The 22036-nt window shown below is 37.7% G+C and overlaps 1 protein-coding gene across 4 annotated transcripts in view; it reads left to right on the plus strand.

The window, feature by feature from the left end:
- ERR (estrogen-related receptor) overlaps positions 1 to 22036 on the plus strand; it is a 218498-nt gene that overhangs the window by 64106 nt on the left and 132356 nt on the right. For all 4 annotated transcript variants that reach the window (XM_089092496.1, XM_089092495.1, XM_089092497.1 and 1 more), the window contains 2 exons: positions 5936 to 6085; positions 20792 to 20953. In XM_089092496.1, coding sequence (XP_088948622.1) covers positions 5942 to 6085; positions 20792 to 20953 — 306 coding nt within the window. In that variant the 5' untranslated portion in view covers positions 5936 to 5941. The remainder of the gene's footprint in view (positions 1 to 5935; positions 6086 to 20791; positions 20954 to 22036) is intronic.

Below are 22036 nucleotides of genomic sequence, written 5' to 3' on the forward strand. Positions count from 1 at the left end.
TAGTGGCAGGCAATTCGCTCGGATCCGAAACCAAGTCCTCAATGTCTCCCCCAGTAATCCTAGTTTAAAATAATATTCGAATCCAAATATCTCTTTTACATGGGAATAAAACTTCAATGATTCAGATGTTTTAACTGCCTGGGTCCACATTTGGACTTCGTGGTTTTTTATTCTTTCAACAATCATAGCCAAAAACGACTCACCCTGATCTGAGGGACCTAGCCCCTCATTCCAAATATATGATAATCCTAATCCATCTAAAACATTTTTTATTTGATACGGCCATGATCTTTTACGTTTCGACCGTAGCATCTCCACATAAGCTGCTTTTGCTAACCTATCTTCTGACAGACTTAGAACCTTTAGCCAGTACCGGATCAGCTGTGCTAATCTACTCATTCTCAGCGAAAATATACCTAGGTCACCTTTTATAGCCTGATTGTGGGTCGTTACGTGAAGACCAATTAACCTCTTAAAGTGTTGCAGCTGAATTGACTCCAATTGTGGTGCCGGGTCATGCCCCCAAAGTTCAGCTCCGTAATGGATAGTAGGCAAAACTTTAGAATTAAAAACATATTTATGCATTTTTAAATCTTTTATACTTGAAAGCCTTGAATTACGTAAAATGGCAGCTGAAACTGCTTTCCCTCTCTTAATCATCTCTTTTACATGCTCTTTCCCTCCTCCTTTTTTTGAAAGTGTTACTCGCAAATATTTAAAATTTTCGCTCGCTTTTAATTTTTCGCCTTTCTAATAAAACTCTACTTTCTGATCATCATTATTCACACGAGTTCCTCTAAATACCACAATCTCAGTCTTTTTAATATTCAACACTAGTTTCTTTCTATCTAAATATTCTTCTAATATACTCAATAAGATTTGGAGCTCCTCTGGTGACTTGCCTATCAACAAGTTTATTGCAACAAGTTGCCTATCAATAAGTTTATTGCAATTGATTTCTTTAAATTTTCGGGTTTCAAATTGCAATTTTTGAGTTGTGTTCAAGAATATTATGGAACCTGCAGCAATTAATTAGGTTGCTTATTATGGTCCAGAGCTCAATAATTTGTAATTTGTCCTTTTACAGATAGAAAATTCGTCATAAATGTATCTATCAGTATGAGTTGACAATATTTTTGGTTAGTTTCAAAGTTCTCTTGGGTTGCGAGATTTTCAATTTTTTCCTTTTTTTGCAAGAAATTCTTTTTATGTTCAAACTGCGTTAAATAGTGCTCCGCGATTATGCTTATTTTGAAGTTATTGCAATTAGTTGCAATAAGGTCTGTTTTAAGGGTTGTCCGTAGTGGACACAATATTATAAAGTCTAGCTGACGTAACAAAACCTTTGTAACAACACATCGAAATGCAGTATGCACGCTGAGAAAAAACAGCGCAAAAATAAAAATACCGCTAGACAGTTTTTTTTAATTCCATGGCAGGCAGAGCCGTTCAAAGCCGTTCGTATGATCCTTAACCTCGGATCTACGTTCTGTGTTTCCCTCCTTTCCTCCATGTACTTGCAGCAACTTGGTAGTCCGGGGGCCGCTAAAGTTTATCTCCTTTATTTCTGAGTTGAGGTGCTCAGAAAAAACACAATCAGTTTGACAATGGTTTCCGACTATATCGACCACGCTGAATCCGAATATGGGTGGTGGCAAAGCTAGAGATCACGGCTTGACCTTTTAAAAGCAAAAATACACTCTTTTTAGGCCTATAAAACGTACAGACTGTTTATTTTTTTCTAAGGTTGTACCCCTCCAATTTAGTGGCGCGACATCTCATTTTGTTCCTAGTATGGTCTTCTCATGGAATATGTTAATTTTTGTCCGATACCTTGTGTAGCTCAGGAGCTATAGGCCAATATTTATTATTTTCCCCCGAAAATCTCAAAATTCAAAGGTTCATTTTCAACTAAACCACGTATCTCGGACCTTTCTATAATTTTTGTGTTTTTCATTCTTTTCCAAAATTTACCTTTCGTATTTGGCTTCACATTGCTATAGAGTTCAAAGCTTAAACTGCTTGGTGAAGTCGTTTAGAGATTTTTGAAAAGTATAGGCCAAAAAATATATGCGAAAACAAACTTTTCCAAAATGAATAAGTAAAACGTGTTTGATGCAAGAATTTAACACCAAGCCTGAATTTGAGATTAATTTTTCAATCAAATGTCAACCTCAGTTGTTATAGGCTAATTGTTTACTCCATCTTGAGATCGAATTTCGCAGGTACACATTTCGTAGGAAGAAGAATACGAAAATGATAAAAAGAGTTTCGTTAAAGAAACATTTTGTGAAGTCTGTTGCTGATTAAACTTGAGGTTGGTAGTGTGAAGCAATGTGCATCGTTCAGCTCGCGCACTGAAGTTACCTCATAATGTAATAACGTGTGACCTATCTATCTACGAGATCATTATCACATTAAAAGAGAAACAGCCTGAAGCATTCAGTGACGTTATTCCAAGAGTGGGTGGACTACATCTGTGTATACATCTGTGTATATCTTATCTTATCTTAAGCCGTCACCTCCAGCTTTGCCACTACCCATATTCAGATTCAGCTTAGTCGATATAGTCGGAAACTATTGCTAAACTGACTGTGTCTTTCTTATCACCTAGTTGTCACATTATAGGGGTCTGGCCCCCGGACTATGGTACGTAAGCCCTTGACTTCAGTAATATATATATAAAAAAAAAAGAATTGCAACTTACTCCATTTCTGAAAATTCTTCAATGCACCTAGGCTTAATGTTCTTTCTAGAGAAATGATGACATGTGGATTTCATAGCTATATACTCGTAGACCGTCAGAGGAGATATGTATTCTCAAACATCTTGTACATCTAGTGGTGCGCGGTATGCAAGAAGAAAGTAAGCCACATATGGCGCAAAAGTACGACACACGTAACCCAGGAAAGCATTAGGCTGTGAGAGTGTGCTATGTGTGGTGGAAAAAGTGGCATTTCGAGATTCACATGTAGCAGCAGAGAGTGGATAACCCCTTGAGACTATGCTTGGTAGGGAGATCACGATTTAGGGATAGCTTCGGCTAGACCCTTTATCTTTCGATGTTAATATAGATAGGCTTGAACTTATGTATCGAAACCCAATGGTATGGCTTTAACATTTGTATTTAAAATCTTAATTCAGTTTCTCAGTTTCTCTTGAAGAATACAGTTTTTATGTTGGGCTTAAGCGACAGTAATGATTTGGATAAAATGATATCGTCTAGTTGTAATGGTCTTTTGTTCTTAAAGCAACTTGAGTAATTAGAACCAGAGTCATATCCAGGATTTTTTTTCGGGGGGGGGGTACATAAGGATTTTTACGGGTGGTTTACAAACAAACTTTAAAAACACATCAAAAATTTGTTTATATTTAATTTTGTCACGTTTTTCGGAGGGGGGAGGGGGCTTAAACCCCCTAATCCCCTCCCCCTTGGAGACGGCCTTGATTAGAACCATTTAAAAATGTATTGTTGAATTACAATTATTATACTGTAGACTTGACAAGAAATCTACTTTAAACAAGTAATTTCTTGTTTTGGGGAATATTTATTTGCAGAGTGAAAAGTATTTGTCCAATGGATACATGATTATTGTATCTTATCTCTTTCCGAGTTTTAGTTGCCGATGGAACCTTATTTCGTTTTTCTATCCAGAATCATGATGTATGGCCAATCTATGTTTACTATTATTCCTTAAGGTTTTGGAGTGCAAACTAGATTGCCACATTTGTAACTTATGTTTTAGAATTTGGTTCTTCCTGATATTGCTTTGAACAGCTTTCTAGGATTTAATTATGTTAGCTGCTCCATCAACCGCGGTTGCTTACAGGGGGGAGAGTAAGACCCCCCCCCCCCCATATTTTCTTGGAATATCGAAATATACTTTATTTCTACTATCCTTTGTCCATGCATCATCATAAAACAAGTCCTGCTTGCCAGTAGATCCCCATGCCACCGTTGTAGCGGGATTGCCGATATTTATGACCCGCTATTAATAGTTTGAATAGCTGTCCTCAAGTAGAAAGACCTTTTCTCTGCGTTGAAATGCCGTCAAAATCATAGATGAGTGGATAACCCAACTCAGAGGTCGCTTATTTGAGACCTGGAGTAACCTTTAGTGACTGCATCCTAAAGAATTAACTGAAGAATGGAGTTTCTCCACACACACTCTAGCTATTTATTAAAAGTATTGTCACGCACTGCTTACTGTTGTGACCGTAACATGTGACTTTTTCCACTAGTAAATTCCAAGAAGAAGCAATAGAATTGACCCTGTTTGATCTGCGTACACGGTATTTAACCAGCTTCCTCGAGTGACCTTGAGTCCTACGATTATTGGCAAAGGTGAATAAAGGCGGGAAAAACTAAAATTGATCTAGCTAACTATTTTAAGTTGCTGTTCACTCACTTTTTATATTTTAAGATAAGTTTGAGGCTGGGTCGTATCCAAGGTATTTGTTCGGGAAGGGGAAGGGGTTACACAAAAAAAAATTTAAAAACGTATAAAAACTTTGTTTAAATGCGTTTTGTTACGTTTTTACGAGTTGGAAAAACATTTCGCGAGGAGAGGGGTAGGGGTCAAACTCCTAACCCCACCTGAATACGACCTTGGTTCGAAGTAAGAACTGACTAAAATGTGCATAAAACTTTTTGATTACTTTTTGATTACTTTTTTGATCACAGCTATTGTTTTAACTTAAACGTACGGTAACATAAAATTTGTACTGCCTACTAACAACACATATTTCAAAAAGCCTTTCAAAGCATATTTATTTATTTAAAGATCTAATTTTTTATTGAATTGATGGTTCTATTGTTTTATGACAGTTCCTTATAATGTCCATTGCATGTGCACACACGTACTTGCATAAAAAAAAAAATCCTAGGTGTCTTACAATTAATTCTAGCACCATTTTCAAGTACTGGAATTGATCAGAGGGTTACTTTCTATCCCTTCATTGTCTTTTATGCTCCTTGGTGGCCCAGACCCACCCAGAACGGTAATAAACAAAATGTGGCAGAGTTGTTCAATAAACAAAAGGTGGCAGAGTGCAAAATTTAGAAAAAAGAAATCACCCCACAGCAAAGTACCAATTTCTGCAATTTTGTGACGTTAGACAATTATTTTGGCTCTAATAGGTCGAAATTCTTAGTGAGATGAGAAAACGCAAATATGGGCGATTCTCTTAGGATTATCTTAAAGCTTCTGATTATCTCTTAGCGTCAGCTGCCAGACCATCGCATTCATCCCTAACAATTTATTCAATAGAAAAAAGAAAACAAGTTTTTCCAACTGAAAGTAAGGAGCAATATATTCCTCGCTCTTCGTGCTAAAGTTTTTTAGTGCTTTGAAAAGTTTCTTTTTCTAATGAAACGACCCTGTGTTTCAGGAGTCGTTCTTCAAGAGTAGGGACAAAGTCAGACTCTAGCGTAAAGAGCGAGGTTTTGGGTAGGGGGCAGTTTAAACGAGTAAAAGTGTAAATTTTGGAAAGTGCGAATAAAACGCTCGTAATTGCCAATTGGCTATATTCATTGCACTCTAAAATGATTTTAGGAAAGTATTGGTTGCACTTTAGCATAAAGACTGGTGCGGGTTGAAGGGGGTGATAATCCCTGTCACATGTAGGATAATGTTGGATAATATCTGCTTTAAAAAAGTTGCTTGTAATTCAAGCTCCTCCTCCTAACGGTTGAATTAGATACTCTTACGAGGAGCTAAGGCAAGAGCTTTCAGTATATGAGGTCATTTTGAAAAGCTTTCGGCTTTCTGGAATATGTCACTATTTTTACCTGAGTAATTCATGCACGTAAGATTAATCACTGCCTTACTAAAAATTGTCAAAATTGTCATATACAGAATGTGCCTGCAGTAACTGTGATATATGCAAGCTCAGCGGAATCAAAAGAATCTTCAATTTTTTTTTTTCTTTTAAGGCACAGATGATAAAAGATTCTGAACCGTGCTGTAATCAAAACGATATCAACTTTAAAAGCAGCCGTTTTTCGCCATATCTGCCTATCTACTCAGAAGACATGGATCAGTTACTATCGTCCCCTGAAAGTGAGCAGCAATTTAATGTATCGGTCAGTATTTCAAAGTATTATAGTCTGTATCATATACCTTTCTAAATTATAATTTGTACTTCGGAACGAGAAAATCCCGTATCTTAGTCACTGCTTTAGCTTTGACTTAGTCTCTTACGCATTATGTTTTTTTCGACCATTTCATGCAGACGGGATGATCATAGAAGTTTGATGAGAGACTCATTCATCATAAATTGAAAGCCCTTGTGCTTTTTAAGAATCAAAAGGGACTGAAGGGAGACCAGCCTCTTTCGTTCCCGGGTTTGCCTTTGGGCACCACCTTGGCTTCAATTGGGGCCGGCTAAAAAATGTTATATGCCCATTTTGCTCAGAATATATACAAGTTAAAATTGTACATCCATCAGGGCTTGACCCATATGGCCCAATAGCAAGGGTCCGAAATTCTCCAATTGCTCATTCTTTACAAATACGTTGTTTAAAAAGGTTGGCAATGTCACACCTTGTTAAAACTAAAATCTTCCAAAAAGTTAAAATATATTTGACTGGAAATGCAAATTGAGCCCTTTATCCACTCTCACTCCCCCATCCCTACAACCCAAGGTCATTAAACCTTTTCCTTTTTGAAGTATGTCCTTCTTTCTAACCTTTGTCCTGCCTTATTAAAAAAAATTGTCCTGCTTGTTGTGTTAAACCAATACAAATCACTTACATCCATGGTTCCCCAACAGAACATTAAATAACAGTAAAATGGTACACTGTTGAATGGTATGTATAACATTTTGCTCATTAGGATAAAGCCTTTCTGTTGTGGGATTTTCAAAAATGGTATCTACAAAGAGCAGGCTTACACCGCGCACAAGTCCCGCATTGGCAACATTGAACTAAATTGACAGAAAATGTTTCAGTACCATCTTGATGCCTAAACTCAAGGCCGTATCCAGGAAATTATTTCGGGGGGGGGGATCTCCTCGGGTGGAACCTAATCCATGTCTAACGGTAAAAGAAGACAATAGATAGGAACATAAAATACTGTATATTGAAGTTAAGAAACGTAATAGTTACAAAATTAATTCACAGAACAAAATCAATTCGACGTGTTTTTTGAGTTGCGAAAATGTCAATAACTGTACCAGTGTCAATAGCAACATCCCTGTGCACTGACAGTGTAAACCACGGTATTTGTTAGAGAATAGTGCAGAATTTTTTTTTTGTTTAGGGGATGCGTATAAGGTTGCAATACAATATGAACAGATAGAACAGATAGTGGGGAAAGAAGACACGCCTTCTTTTTCCGATGAATTTCTTTCTGCGCTGACGAGGGTGAAATTTGGACTCAATGATAATGAGAAGGCACTGCGAGATGGTACTGATTCCTCGCAGGGCGGTTTGGCTACCCAGGAAAAGGGAGCTGGGTTTGAGGTCCCGTGTGATGGTACTGATGCATCATGGGATGGTTTTTTTTTGTTGCACTGCTAGATGGTACTGATTCATCGCAGGGCGGTTTGGCTACCCAGGAAAAGGGAGCTGGTTTTGAGGTCCCGTGGGATGGTACTGATGCCTCACGGGATGTTTTTTTTGTTGCCCTGCGAGATGGGACTGATTCCTCGCAGTGCGGTTTGGCGACCCAGGAAAAGGGAGCTGGTTTTGAGGTCCCGTGGGATGGTACTGATGCCTCACGGGATGTTTTTTTTGTTGCACTGCGAGATGGTACTGATTCCTCTCAGGGCGGTTTGGCTACCCATGAAAAGGGAGCCGGTTTTGAGGTCCCGTGGGATGAGAAAAAAAAAGGTGGAAAGGGGGCTGGTTTTGAGGTCCAGTGGGATGAGGTTGATGCCTCACGGGATGGTTTTAATGCGTAGCGCTTATAGTTATGTAGAAATATCAACAGTAGTACTGCCATTTGTTAAACCACAAGTTAGTAGAGCAAAACCAAATAGGTCTAAACCGAGGTGTTCCGCAGCACTAAGACTCCGAGGATTTTATTGGGAATGATACCTTAACGTCATCGCAGCATGGTATGATTTTTAAAGTTTCTGCAATTTCGTTTATTTGTCGCTGGTATTTTCAGGATTAATTAGCCATTCCCGGTCATTCCTTTTGCCCTAATTCAAAGTTTATACATAACCCCAACTTTCCTTGTCCTCATCAAATTCAGGGGATGGGGAACAAGTCTATTTTAAAGTATAGAAAGAAAAATGAAGTGTTACAATATCCAGTTTCCGACTACTGTTGTTAGTGTGGTTCGTTTATACTATGTAAGTTTTTACTTATGCAAGTATTGTGTAGTGTTTGTATTATGTAATTGTTTACTAGTTCATGCTGTAGAATGTTAGTAGGCGAGAAGTGAATAATTTGGGAAGGGAATGTTTTGAATTCAATTAAAGTTTGGGGGTTTAATGAGAAGGGGATTAGCCAAATTTGGGAAATTTAACTAAAAACAGGGGGGAGAATCTTTAAAGTATTTAACATCAATTCGAGAAGCTTTTCCGGGTATCTCATTTCTTAGTTAGTTGGGCATTTATGTGTCAACGATAGCGGTCCAGGGGAGGGGGCTCTTGAGACTAAAGCTAGTCGTGGGAAAGGGATTGTTCCCAGGCCTGGAACTTCCGTTCCAGGAAAGTTATATTCTTGGTTCTTTTCTAAGGCAGTCCATCGTTCGCCTTCGTCGTAGCTAGTTGTTCTTGTGCTATCTTATTTTCTCTATATGTATCCTCACGTTATTTAATAAAGACCATGTACGAACGTTTATCGTCTATCTTTGGAATTTACGTAAACCATTACACCTGCCAATATAAAAGGCATACAAATAAAGAACTAAATAGAGGTTTGCAACAGTAACGCTAGACCAGTCAAACGTTCTTCACCGGTTGCATTTCGTAGCCATGTCTTAAGCCGTCGCAAGGTAGAGAAAGTCCTTTCCGGTGTAGCAGTTGAAACGGGCCAAATAGCTCCAATCGTAAGAAGGCGACTCATGTTTGAAAGAAATCAGCATTGTACGTATCAAGTGCAGCCAAAGACGAGACTGGTCTTTCTTTGTTGTTAACGTTCTGCCACTTCGTTTTCCACAATTTCAGTTCGTGGCTTAGGGCATCTGGCTCTGGTAAAAGGTCGCTAAGCCGGTAATTATAGTGACCGTGTGATTTGGTAAGCTTAAAATATGCGAGTTTCATAAAGAGGTCAAAGTGTTGAAAAAGTAATTTTCTCAGACATTTTGGGGGGGGGGGGCAAACCCCCCCACCCCCTCCCCGCCTGGATACGGCCATGCCCACACTGAATACACTCCCTAGGACGTTCATTTTATTAGGATAAGTTAGCTGCCAAACCTTCAAGGCACCTAGATCCGTTCATCCTTCCTAAAACGATTTTAAAAATGACGTTTTAGAAATGCCAAAATACCAAATGTCCTCCTTTCTTCACCAAAAATGCCAAATGCCTTCCTTTTCTTTGAACAGATGTCCTCCTTTGAGATATCTTCGGAAGGTAGCCCTGCTAGAACCACCAATTTTTTCTCAAAAAGGGAGGTCTGTTGCACTTCGTTTGCAACCGAAATAAGGCTAAGATTTGGAATATTATCCCAATACCGAAACAGTCCAAGCTGCAGACTCACTAAGCGCACGAATGAGCTGCTAAGGACTCAGAGATAAAACGAGCTATGATCTGACTCAGTGCAAGAATGAGCTAGACCAAGCTGCATACTGACTTTGTAACGGTTTCTTAACCAAGTAATGACTCGATGCAAAACGAGCCAAGTCGTGAATCAGTCAAAAACAAGGAAATTCAAAACTGCGGGCAGCTTCGGTTACAAAACACGCCAATTCCTGACTCGATGCTAAAATGACCTAAGGCCAGGGTTACCACCTGGTGGAAAAAAAATCCCCAGATTCTTTGAAAAATCACTAAATCAGCACATAAATTACTAGATTACTGGTTAAAAATCATTAGCAGTCATTAGAATTATAATACTCTTTATCATTGTAATTAATAATTGTTTTTTTTTCTTTACCATGTGCTACACAGGTGCACCTATAAGAAGGGGTTAAATTACCCCCCTAGATGTGGGAAAATACTTTTAGATTGATGTTTTGTTTTTTCTCAAGCGAAAATTACCCTTGAAATTTTGAAAAATGCCTTTTTCATCTTTATGGAGAGAATAAAACAAAATCATTGCTTTCACCTTGTATTTTCCCGAATTGGTACCCTTGGCTTATACCCCGATCACTGAAAATTGGTTATGGGTGATCTAATCGAAATATTTGCTTTTAAATTCTTTTATTCTTGTCGATTCAAAACAGTTTTTTCCCCAGAAAATATAGAAACTATTTCTTTTTACTCTAGTTGAGCTAGTATAATTGCTGGAACACCAGCGACAATTTTGAAAATGGCCAATTTTGAAAAAAATATAAATGTTTTTACTTTTATAACTTTAATAAATCAAATAATATTAACATTTTGATTACTAAATATCAGTATATGTATATTAAACTGACAATGCGCATTCATTTGTATTCATAAGTGCAAATTATGTTCTGGCCTTGGGAAGGCATAGGGGTTTTCAGCCCAACTTATGTTAATTTCTGCTCGTTTTGAGTTTGACTCGGTTATTTATTTTAATTTTTGTTCGTTTTGGGTTTCATTTATTTACCGATGCTGATTTGTGGTAGTTTCACGCTTGGTAGATTATTTGATTTTATTTTTGCTCATTTTTTGTTTTTTAACTAACTGCTGTTCGTTTTATATTGACATAGTCTTTTCAGGGAAAAAGAAAATAATACTTTAGATCTTTTCGTTTTTTTAAGAATTTATAGTTCGGCCTGCTATTTGTATACCGGAGAAAAATTTTCAGCAATTTTTAACAATAAACACCCTTTTAAAAATTTGGACACAAATAGTAGTGTTTAATTTAGTTTCATACCTCCTCTATTTGACCTGAATTAGAAAACTTGATACCATTCGCAAAAAAATCTGTTTACTTTCTTTGATAGCTTGGATGCACTTACGCTATTTTGATTTGGCTAAATTTTAAGAGCAGAAGTAGCCCCGAAAGTTTGAACATTCTACCCTCTGTCGTTATTGGGATACTGCTGAGATGCCTTATTGGGAATTAGCATTAACACAGTGCATTTTAATTTAATCTTAAGGCAACATTTAGTTTTTAAACATAATGGGCAAATGGGTGGGCGTGGGAGGAGGATTAGTTGCCCTCCAATCACTTTCGACTATTAAAAAGGGCATCAGCCATTTCTATTTTCAATCGAATGAGCCCTTTTCGGAGTTCCTACGACAACTTCTTCGATACGAAGTGCCCTGGTGTAAACAACAACTACAACGACAAAAAATAGTACATTATACTCACATCGATCTTTACTATAAAAATGTCAAGTTTTCCAATCACTTTCGACTATTAAAAAGGGTACTAGGCCTTTCGATTTCCAATCGAATGACCCTTTTTTGAGTTTCTACCACAACACTTTCTATAGACACCTTATATATACACCTTGTATGTCCCCAGGGCATAAATTACAACCCTTACCCGAAGGGCTGTTAGGATGGTTGTCATCCTCAAAGACCTAATTTCAAGAACTTTCAACTACGTTAAACAAAATGGCTATCTCAAAATTTTGATTGGATGTGCTTGGGGAAATGGTGGGCGTGAGAGGGGAGTTAGTTGCTCTTCAATCACTTTCAACTATTAATGCACTAGCCCTTTCAATTACCAATCAAATGAGCCCTTTTGAAGTTTCTACGACAACGCTTTCAATAAAAACCCTATATAGGCTACCCCCAGGGCATAAATTACAACCCTTGCCCTGAAGGATGGGGGGGGGTGTCATCCTCAAAGACTTAGTTTCCAGAACTTTCTACTACGTTGAACAAAATGGTTATCTGAAAATTTTGACTGGATGTGTTCAGAAGAATGGTGGGCATAAGAGTGGGGTTAGATGCTTTCAAATCACTTTCGACAGCTATAAATGGCACTAATACTGTCAATTTCAAATTAAAAGAGCCCTTTTTGAAGTTTCTACGACAAACCTTTCAATAAAACCTTATAAACCCTCAGGGCATAACTCACGTCCCTTGCCGTGAAGACTGTGGGAGGAGTGTCCTGCTCAAAGGTATAATTTCCTGAACTTTAAACTGCGTGGAACAAAATGGCTATTTCAAAATTTGATTGGATGTGTTTGGGGAAATGGTGGGCGTGGAAGGGGCGTTAGTTGGCTTCCAATCACTTTCGCCTATTAAAAAAGGCACTGTCATTTCAATTTCTAATCGAATGAGTCATTTTTGAAGTTTCTACGACAGCGCTTTCTGTAAGAACCTTATATGCCCCCAGGGCATAACTTACAACCCTTGCCCTGAGGGCTGTGAGGGGGGGAAAGGTTGTCATCCTCAAAGATCTAGTTTCCAGAACTTAAAACTAAGTTGAACAAAATGACTACATCAAATTCTTTATTGGACGTTTTTGGGGAAATGTTGGGCGCCAGATGGGGAGGGGTTAGTTGCCCTCCGATCCTTTTTGACTATGAAAAAGGCCACTCGCCCTTTGAATTTCAAATAGAATGAGCCCTTTTTGATGTTTCCATGACAATGCGTTATATAAAAACCTTCTATGCCCCCAGGGCATAACTTACATCCCTTGTCCTGAGGGCTGTGGGGGAAGTGTCCTCCTCAAAAGCACAATTTCTATCTGGAAATCATCTACGTTAAACAAAATGGCTATCCCAAAATGTTGATTTGATGTGTCTGGGGGAATTGTGGGTTTGGAAGGGGTGTTAGTTGCCTTGCAATCACTTCCGGCTTTTACAAAGGGCACTAGCCATTCCAATTTCCAATCGAATGAGCCCTTTTCGAAGTTTCTACGACAACTCCTTCGATACGAAGGGCCCTGGTCTAAAAAAAAAAAATAATAAATTGTGCCAACATCGTTCTTATGTGTTCCTAGGGCATAACTTAAAACCCTTGCCCTGAGGGTTTTGGGGGAGTGTCCTCTTCAAAAACATATGTTCTATCTGGAAATCAACTACGCTGAAAAAAATGACTATCTCAAAATTTTGATTGGATGTTTTTGGGGAAACGGTGGGCGTGGAAGCGGTGTTAGTTGCCTTCAAATTACTTTCGACTATTGAAAAGGGCAATATCCACTCCAATTTCCAATCGAATGAGCCCTTTTCGAAGTTTCTACGACAACTCCTTCGATACGAAGTGCCCTGGTATAAAAAAAATTAAAACATTGTGCCAACATCGTTCTTTACTTAGGCAGCGCTATTGCGCTGCCTATGATCCTAAAAAGAACTTATCCCAGATTTGCCTCTCAATCAGTCGGACTGTCTGTCTTGGCCTTTTCTTCAATTGACCATGTCTTTTGCCTGCAAAGTAATATGATGTTGCAAAATACTAATGTTGCCTATGATCCAGAGGGATTGGAGACCAACCAGCCGTGTGGAGTAAAATTTTCCGGGGGGGGGATGGGGTTGTTTCCAGGGGTCATTTTTCGCTGTGTATTTTCCGTGGGGGGTAATTTCCGGGGGGGGGAGGAATTTTCCGCTGGGGGTATTTTCCAGGGGGTGATTTCCGCGGGGTATTTTCCACTGGGGGGTGTGCTTTGGGGGGGGGGGTAAATGTCGGCCACCAGTCTAAAAGCATGGTTTTTGAACCTTTCTATTATACTAAACAAAATGGCTCTCATATTCATAATCATATTCATATTCATAAACATAATGGCTCTCAAATGGCATCTCATATTTTTGATCGAACAATTTTTTGGGAAAAAAGGGACGTGGGAGGGGGGATAGTACTATTTTGCGTTTTTTTTATTAATTACCTTTTTGTATGATTTATTCGATTGAATCATGGATCTACTCGCTATATCGTGAAAAATTGCTAAATATAGGAAAAAATTACTAGTTGTAGAACAAAAGTCATTATGAATCACTAGCTAGAAGAAAATCACTAGGCAACATACAAATCACTAGAAATAGTGATAAATCATTAGGAGTGGCAACCCTGCCTAAGGCCCGAGTCAGCGTAAAACGATCTGATTCGCACAAAAAAAAAAAAAAACTCCAGGTTTGCCAGCCTAGGTGAAGACCAAAAGTATTTAACTTCAAAACTTTTGTTTTTCTGGCATCCAAGTGCATGGTGACAAAACTTGGCCTTGGCTAATAGTTTGGCCAAAAAAGTACGGCATGAAAATATATTCGCTCTCCTTTCGGTTTAAAACTTCCAGGGCAGGAAGCTAATAGCCTAGACAAGCACGAATTACTAGACGTGGAATCTTTTCGATCAGGAAGACCAAAATGAGTTACCGAACTTGAAATGTTTTTAGACCAACCCAGATCAAAAGTTTTTATCAGACTTAAAACATATCTGGCTTCACAAACCTATCAAAAGGTTTTCAAGGATTTCTGATATTTTTCTGATTTAGACTTTTTTTTTATCAGCTTAATACTTTTATTGCATATATTCCGGGCCAAGGAGACCTCAAAGCACAAATAATGGTTGTCAAAAGACTGGAAGGGCATAAAATATGTTTGTAATGTCCGATCAGCTTGAAACTTAAAGAGCATGTGCCCTGGTCCAATGGGACTTCAGCGCCTAACAAAGTTTGCCGAAAAATGTAAGTGCACAAGCTAGTACCTCTTGTCCAACTGGCCTAAAACTCACAAGGTATGGGCCAAGAAGAATTTTAATATCCATTTAATTGGATCTGCTTGTGACTGTGATACATGATTGGACGCATAAGGATGGGTTATGACTCCTTCAAACTCTTCCCCTTTGAAAAATCCACAGTGGCTCTAGTTATTTATCTAGCTATAGCAAATATTCTTCAGTAATATTTTTTACAATAACTGTATTTTTATCTTAACATATAAAGTTGTTTCTGCTGTTAGACGGGGGTAAGAATTTAATTCGCATCACCCAAAATAGTTAGCGGTCTTAACTACTTAAAATGAATTACCGTTTAGTAGTTCGAGATAGTTTATTCGTTTAAGCTACTTTAAATATTTTAGTCGAAGAAAGAATTATTATAAGAACGAGAACAATGTTATAAAAAGACATAAAATTAATTCATTTTTTTTACTAACAAAAAATTCTTTTTCTTATAAATAGGCGTTGAATTGTTGAGACACATTAGAATTTTGAAACAAAACAGAACGTGGCAAGAGAACGCGTGTATATTCAAGGGTGGTCATAGGATTGGTTTAAGAATGGCCACAGCCCTATAAATGAAATATAAACACGTAGATTTCGAGTCCGTATAATTAAATATATCACTCTTTATTCTCCCCGAATTTGAATGAAAAACCTCTTCCTAGGTGATTTATCTATTATGGGCTGCCTCCCCATAGTAGCATACTATTTGTAGGTATGAATATATAATGAGTCGGAGGTAATAGGCTTGAGATTGTCTGTGCAGGATTTCGACTCTTGTTGATAGAAGAGCATCGCCAAGTGCTAAAAACCATGTTGTGACCAAGATGGGCCCAGGATTGCACAAAGCCCCCATTCATGGAGGTCCCAGGGACTTCTTGCTGTCCGGTTCTAAGCCGGCTTAAGCACTTCGGTGTAGACTTGAGAAGATATGTGATCCCCGTCCTGCACTGGTATCCGGGATCATTGCTTTTCCTGAGGCGAAAATAATTTCAATCATTTAAAGAACATGAAAATTGGAACTTGGAATGTTAGGACGTTAAAAAATAACTATCGTATCGATATTTTGACTGACGAATTCAGATGATTTGAACTGGATTTATTAGGAGTTTCAGAAAATCGTATCCCAGGGGTAATAAGTATGAGATTAGGTGCTATAGAATTTGTATACTTAAGCAGGAAGGATGGTGTACATAGACAGGGAGTAGGGCTCATGATAAGTAAGGAAGCTGCTAAGTCTTGTTCAGGCTGGGAAGGTCTTAATAATAGAACACTAATTGCTCATTTTGTGACTAAAAAATTCAGGGTATCAGTTATAGTAGTATATGCCCCTCTAGAACCGACTGACGGAGATACTAGTGACTCAGATAAATTTTACTTACAGTTACAGGAGCAAATAGACAGGGTCCCAGGTAGAAATATGATGTTTTTACAGGGAGGTTTTAACGCCCAGGTTGGTAGAAATAGGGATAGATGGTACCCTAGCCTAGGTAAATTTGGTGTAGGAAAAGAAAACAGTAATGGATACAGACGTTTTCAATTTCGTAGGTATAACAATCTAGATATAACCAATTCAGTGTTTGGTCATAAAATGGCTCATAAGTTAATATGGTATTCACGTGATGGTAAGACAGCAAACCTTATGATTATGTTATTGTAAACCGAAGACTGGCAGGATCAATACAAGATACTAGGGTATATAGAAGTGCTGTTATTGATATTAAAAGTAAAGATCATCATCTAGTAGTATCAAGGGTTAATTAAAAGCTGAGATATCGGAAGAGTAACTTCCTCCCGGAAAGTTATGATGTTGGTAGACTCCAGGATAAGAATTTGAGAAAAACTTTCCAGGAATAGTTGAATACTAAACTTGAGAGTTTAAAATTTGATAATGTGGAAGATGGTTGGAATGATTTTAGAAAAATAATTTGTGAAGTTGCTGAAGGTGTCTTAGGGAAGAAAGCTAGAACTGCAGCTAAGAATATTAGTGAAAAAGCTTTATGTTTGGTAGAAAGGAGAAAGGAATTGTACAAGAATTACCTTAGTGATAGATCATATGAAAACAAAAGGAATGTAAAGAAAGTGGAGAAAGCATTAAAATATGAACTAAGGAGGTGTGAAATGGAGGCCATGGGTAAAATTGCCAAGGATCTGGAAGACGCAGCTAGACGGCATAATAGTAAAATATTTCACTGGCATGTTAACAAATTGAGAGGGAGTAGTCAATCCGGACTTGGCCCAGTTAAAGATTGGAATGGGGCACTATTAGCGATAAGGAAAAAACTAAAGAGAGATGGGCCGAACATTTTGAGAATTTGCTTAACCGAGATAGAGTTGAAGGAAGAGATACAGAGGAAAATGAAAAAGTTTGTGATATCTTGGATGTGAAGAAAGTTTTGTTTTATGAGGAGGAATAAATGACAGTACTAAAAGGACAAAAAAACAATAAGACTCTAGGTGCTGATGGTGAGGTAAATGAGTTTCTTAAATATGGTGGCTCTGAGGTTGGATATAAGTTACTGAAGATTATGAATATGATTTTTGAAAAAGGGGAAGTACCTAGCGATTTTAGGAAAACCTTAATTAAGCCACTTTATAAGAAATGTGATAAAAGTGAATGTCGTAATTATCGAGGGACTAGTCTGGTCTCTGTAGGTAGTAAATTACTTAGTAATATGATACTTTTTAGACTGAGAGATGCCGTAGACGAAGTTTTAAGAGAAGAACAGTGTGGTTTTAGAAAAGGTAGAGGATGTGTCGACTAAATTTTCACTCTTAGGTTAATAATTGAGAAGTGCCTGAGTTTCCAAACAGCTTTGGTCCTTAGTTTCATAGATTAGGAGCAAGCGTTCGATTCTGTTGATAGAAGAGCTTTAACAAAGGTTTTATCCTTGTATGGTATACCAGACAAATACATTAAAGTGATTAGTGCTATGTACGAAAATAACACTGCTGCGGTTAAGGTAGGAAATGAGGCTAGCAGCTGGTTTTGTATTAAATCAGGAGTTAAGCAGGCTTGTGTTCTATCCCCCCTTATCTGGATAATTTTTATGGAGTTTGTCTCAAGGATCACAGGAAAGGTATTGGTAGACCATAGAATCAAATGGGGAGGAAAAATTCTCCAGGACTTAAATTATGTTGACGGTTTAATCATCCAAAATGGAAGTTTGAGCAAAATGATGGAAGTTTTAGAGGTTTTGCGAGTTCAGGGTGCTAGAAAAGGTTTGAAAATTAATGTTAAAAAGACTAAGTCACTAAGGCTAGGAATTGGTGAAGATGAAAAGCTGAAGTTGGGTAATGAAAAGATTGATCAGGTGGACAGCTTCACTTACCTTGGTAATATTATTAGTAAAGATGGTTGGAACAGTGAAGATGTCAAAAGTTGAATAGCCAAGGCTCAGGTTTTTTTTTTTTTCACATTTGAAAAAAGTTTGGAAGAATAGGAAGATAAGTCTGCAAACCAAGATTAGAATATTAGAAGCTACGGTGATGACAGTGGTCAAATATGGCTCTGAAGCATGGGCGCTCCGAAAAGCGGATGAAGATTTGCTAGATGTTTTCCAGAGGAATGGCTTAAGGATTGTTCTGGGTACCCGGCTGACAGACCGTATTTCAAACAATGGGCTATAGGAAAAATATGTTTCAATACCGCTCTCTAGGGCTATAATAAAAGAAAGATTGAGGTGGCTAGGGCAAGTTGTGCGGATGAAGGATGGCAGATGGCCGAAGTTTGTTCTTTTCGGCCAACCGTCTAGGGCTAAACGGAAAGCAGGTCGTCCTTGTCTGGGGTGGGAGGACGTCATAAAGAAAGATTTAAAGGAAATGGGAACTTCATGGGCGGGCGTAAAAAGAGAGGCTTTGAATAGATTGGGATGGAGGAGGAGCGTGCGTAGCTGTGTTGGCCTCTGGCGGCTAGGTGCTGCGGTGAGTTGTTATTAGTAGTAGAAGTTGCATAGGTTGCATCAAGACATGGCTAAATTGTAGACAGAGAAAAGCTAAAACAGATAGTCCAAGTATTTGAGAGGCGAATGCTTAAATGGCTGGGGCATGGGTAAATGACAAGAGTATGCATGACTATCTTATTGGAGACATACTTGTTTGTTATTTTTTTCTGCCTAGAGTCTCAGGTAAAAAAAAAAAAAAATCAGCATTTAGTAAAAACAGTCTCGATTTAGTTAAATTTTCCTTTCAGATTTAGTAAATTCTTCCAGGCCAGGGTGGCAACCCTGCTTGGAAACAATCAGAAATTAATTTAAATGACGTTTTCAAAAAACAGTTTTTTCGAAGAAAAGAAAAAGAGTAAAACTAAAATGACCAGAGGTAAATCACAAGACAAATCGTAGTTAAAATGAATAGAAATTACTGTGAATTGATAAATGAAACCTAATATGGATAAATGAAACCGTAAACAATGGGCAAAATGCATAACTTACAGACCCCCCCCCCCCCACGGACTCTGTTGGGGGGGGGGGGGTCATGTTACCCATATAGATACACTTATTTGATCTTTCGACTATACTGAACAAAATGGCTATCTCAAAATTTTGATCATATAACTTTGGAAATAAATGGGCGTTGGAGGGGGGCCAGTCTCCCTCCAATCTTTTTGGTCACTTAAAAAGGACACTAAAACTTCTAATTTATGTTTGAATGCACTCCCTTCTGATCTTCTAGGATCATTATTTCAGTACGGTCATCCTCGGGGGAAAAAAACAACAAATAAACACGCATCCGTGATCTGTCTTCTGGCAAAAATAGCAAAACTCTACATTTTTGTATATAGGAGCTTGAAACTTCTACATTTGGTTTCTTTGGTGCGCTGAATCTGATGGTGTGATTTTCAAATTACTTAAAATTACTTGAATATTAGGGGGTGTTCCCCCCTATTTCAAAAATCAGGCAAATATTCTCAGGGTTTTGACTTTTCATGGGTAACACTAAACTTGATTAATCTTATATAATTAGAATCACCATAATAAGCTGATTCTGTTGATGTGTCTATTGATATCATAATTTCGTTTTTTAGAGTTTCGGTTACCATTGAGCCGAGTCCGTTACCACGAACGGTTTGATCAGAGGAATTACTCTTTAGATTTTGCAATCTTCCTTATCTTTTCTCTTAAAGATCGAAACGATAATAGACCGTCCCCTACCAAGTGATACTTAATATTTCTCCCATGGTTAGCGTGTTTTCACATAGAGATTTTGAGCTGCGAGGCAAAAGGAGCTTTGTAGGTGTATTTGACAGGCGTTAGTAGTAGTAGCAATGGCAGTATTAGTAGCAGCAGTGGTTGTGCCAATATCTGTGTCACATTTCAAGCACCACCACTGACTAAGGAAAAAGTTCTATGTAAAGAAATAAAACTGATAGGAGAGGATGTTAAAAAGCAAAGTAGAAATAAAAAAAAGAAAAAAAAAAACGCTAACTGGGGCACATACAGGACAGTCATTGAACGTCAGATGTTGAGAGAGAAAGAGAGAAACGAAGAGAGAGAGAAATAAATTAATAAAAGACTATAAACTTTATCTAAAATTTGGTCTGTTTCTTTTGTTGAGATCTCTATGCAAAATATATGCCAAATAGCTTATACTTACTCGCCAAAAACCGGATGAGTTCTTGCACATCTACGTAAAAGTGGCTCTTTGTCCTTTAAAAGTCATAAAAACCTGTCTAAGCTTCGAACCATGGCTCATTATCAAATTTAATAAGCTAACTAGATATTATCGAGCTAAGGAAGCTTTACTCCGAGATTTGGCCGAAACCTTCCTGGAAGATTGGACAATCTTGGGTTCAGAAAAATTCTTTAGGTATTCGACTCCTCGTTCGGGTAAACATCCTCGTTCCCTGACAAAGGTCATATCTGTTATTTCAGTTTTATGCGTGTAATTTTATTCTCGGGATCTTTTGGCCAAAGAAGTTTGAGAAGCGGGGAATAATATTAAGATTATTAAGAGAAGTGCGGGAAATAATAAATGAAAAATAATAAGAGCCGAGAAAAAAAACAATCTTACTGAGCCTAGATCAAGAAAAATAGAAAATTTATAACTGCAATAGATTTTTTGTTCTACAGTAGAATAATATTCTGCATTTTTTAGATTGAGTTTAAGTCTGACGATCAAGACGGCGATATGGTTATCACATCTTTTGATCAAGAGTCTCCTGAAGATTCAAAGGATTCGATTGCTGGTATTAGAGAAATGGACGAAACAAAGTACAATCCATCACAATCAAATCATGAATTCTTGCTACACCCAGAAGTGAGAATATGTTTAATCCTATCTGCCTCACACTCCCTCCCTGTCTCTCTCTCTCTCTCTCTCTCTCTCTCTCTCTCTCTCTCTCTCTCTCTCTCTCTCTCTCTCTCTCTCTCTCTCTCTCTTTGTTTCTCTCTCTCCTATCTGGGGTAAAATAACTAGAGAGAGAGAGAGAGAGAGAGAGAGAGAGCCAAAATAATGAAGGGCTTAATCTATACCCTTTTAAAATTCCATATAAATAAATGCTGAACTTTAGGCTCAGAGTGATATTTGGTTCAGCCAAAAAAGGGGAAAAAAAGAGAGATTACTTTCCTATAATTTAGTTGAAAAAATGTACTTCAATCCCATTGGTTTACATCTATGAAGTATTTACGTAACGCAATATCAATATTCTTCTTTTCTGGAAAGACAAACAGTCTCGCTCTTTTATAACTGATTAGTTTTTAATCGCTTATCTGAAGTTTTTAGCCAGTAAAAAAAACGAAACATCTTTCAGCCATACGACTTTTTAAAAGTAAGCTCTCTGTTTCCTGTGATTCAGCTATTAAAAACAGAAAGCGGAACCTGAGTAATTTTTATCCTGTCAAATTTAGATTTTGGGCGCTTTTTCTGCTCTTTTCAACTCCTATCTGATATGCTCTATCAAAAGGTGCTCCCTTAGAATAATGATTCAAGGAAATGGTTATTTAAATATAGCCAGGTTATGCACAATAACGTTCGTCGCGAAAAGGTAGAGGCGGTGTAATGTTAACTTATAGCCAGAGTAATTAATATGTTTGAAATAATTCTCGTAGGCTATGGTTATCTTTCTAAGAATAAGTATGTGGTGTTTCATTTTTTGTTGTTTATGTTACATATACTGTGCATTTTCGCTGTATTTTTGTGTTAGTTTCTGATGTATGAAACTGCTTTGTCTACTTAAAATTATCTGTACTAGTTATGCGCCTCTCCTACGCTTATTTCTTTCACAGAAAATGTGTCAATTTTTGCGTTTTTTTTAAAATCAAAATTCCTACTGTACTTTACCCTCATTATGAAAAAAGACTCGTGGTAACCTTAGAGTAATAGTTATGAAACCGGAGAAAA

The sequence above is a fragment of the Artemia sp. Qi Xiang Cuo genome, chromosome 7 (assembly GCF_049724085.1).
Source record: "Artemia sp. Qi Xiang Cuo chromosome 7, ASM4972408v1, whole genome shotgun sequence".
Classification (NCBI taxonomy): Eukaryota; Metazoa; Arthropoda; class Branchiopoda; order Anostraca; family Artemiidae; genus Artemia; species Artemia sp. Qi Xiang Cuo.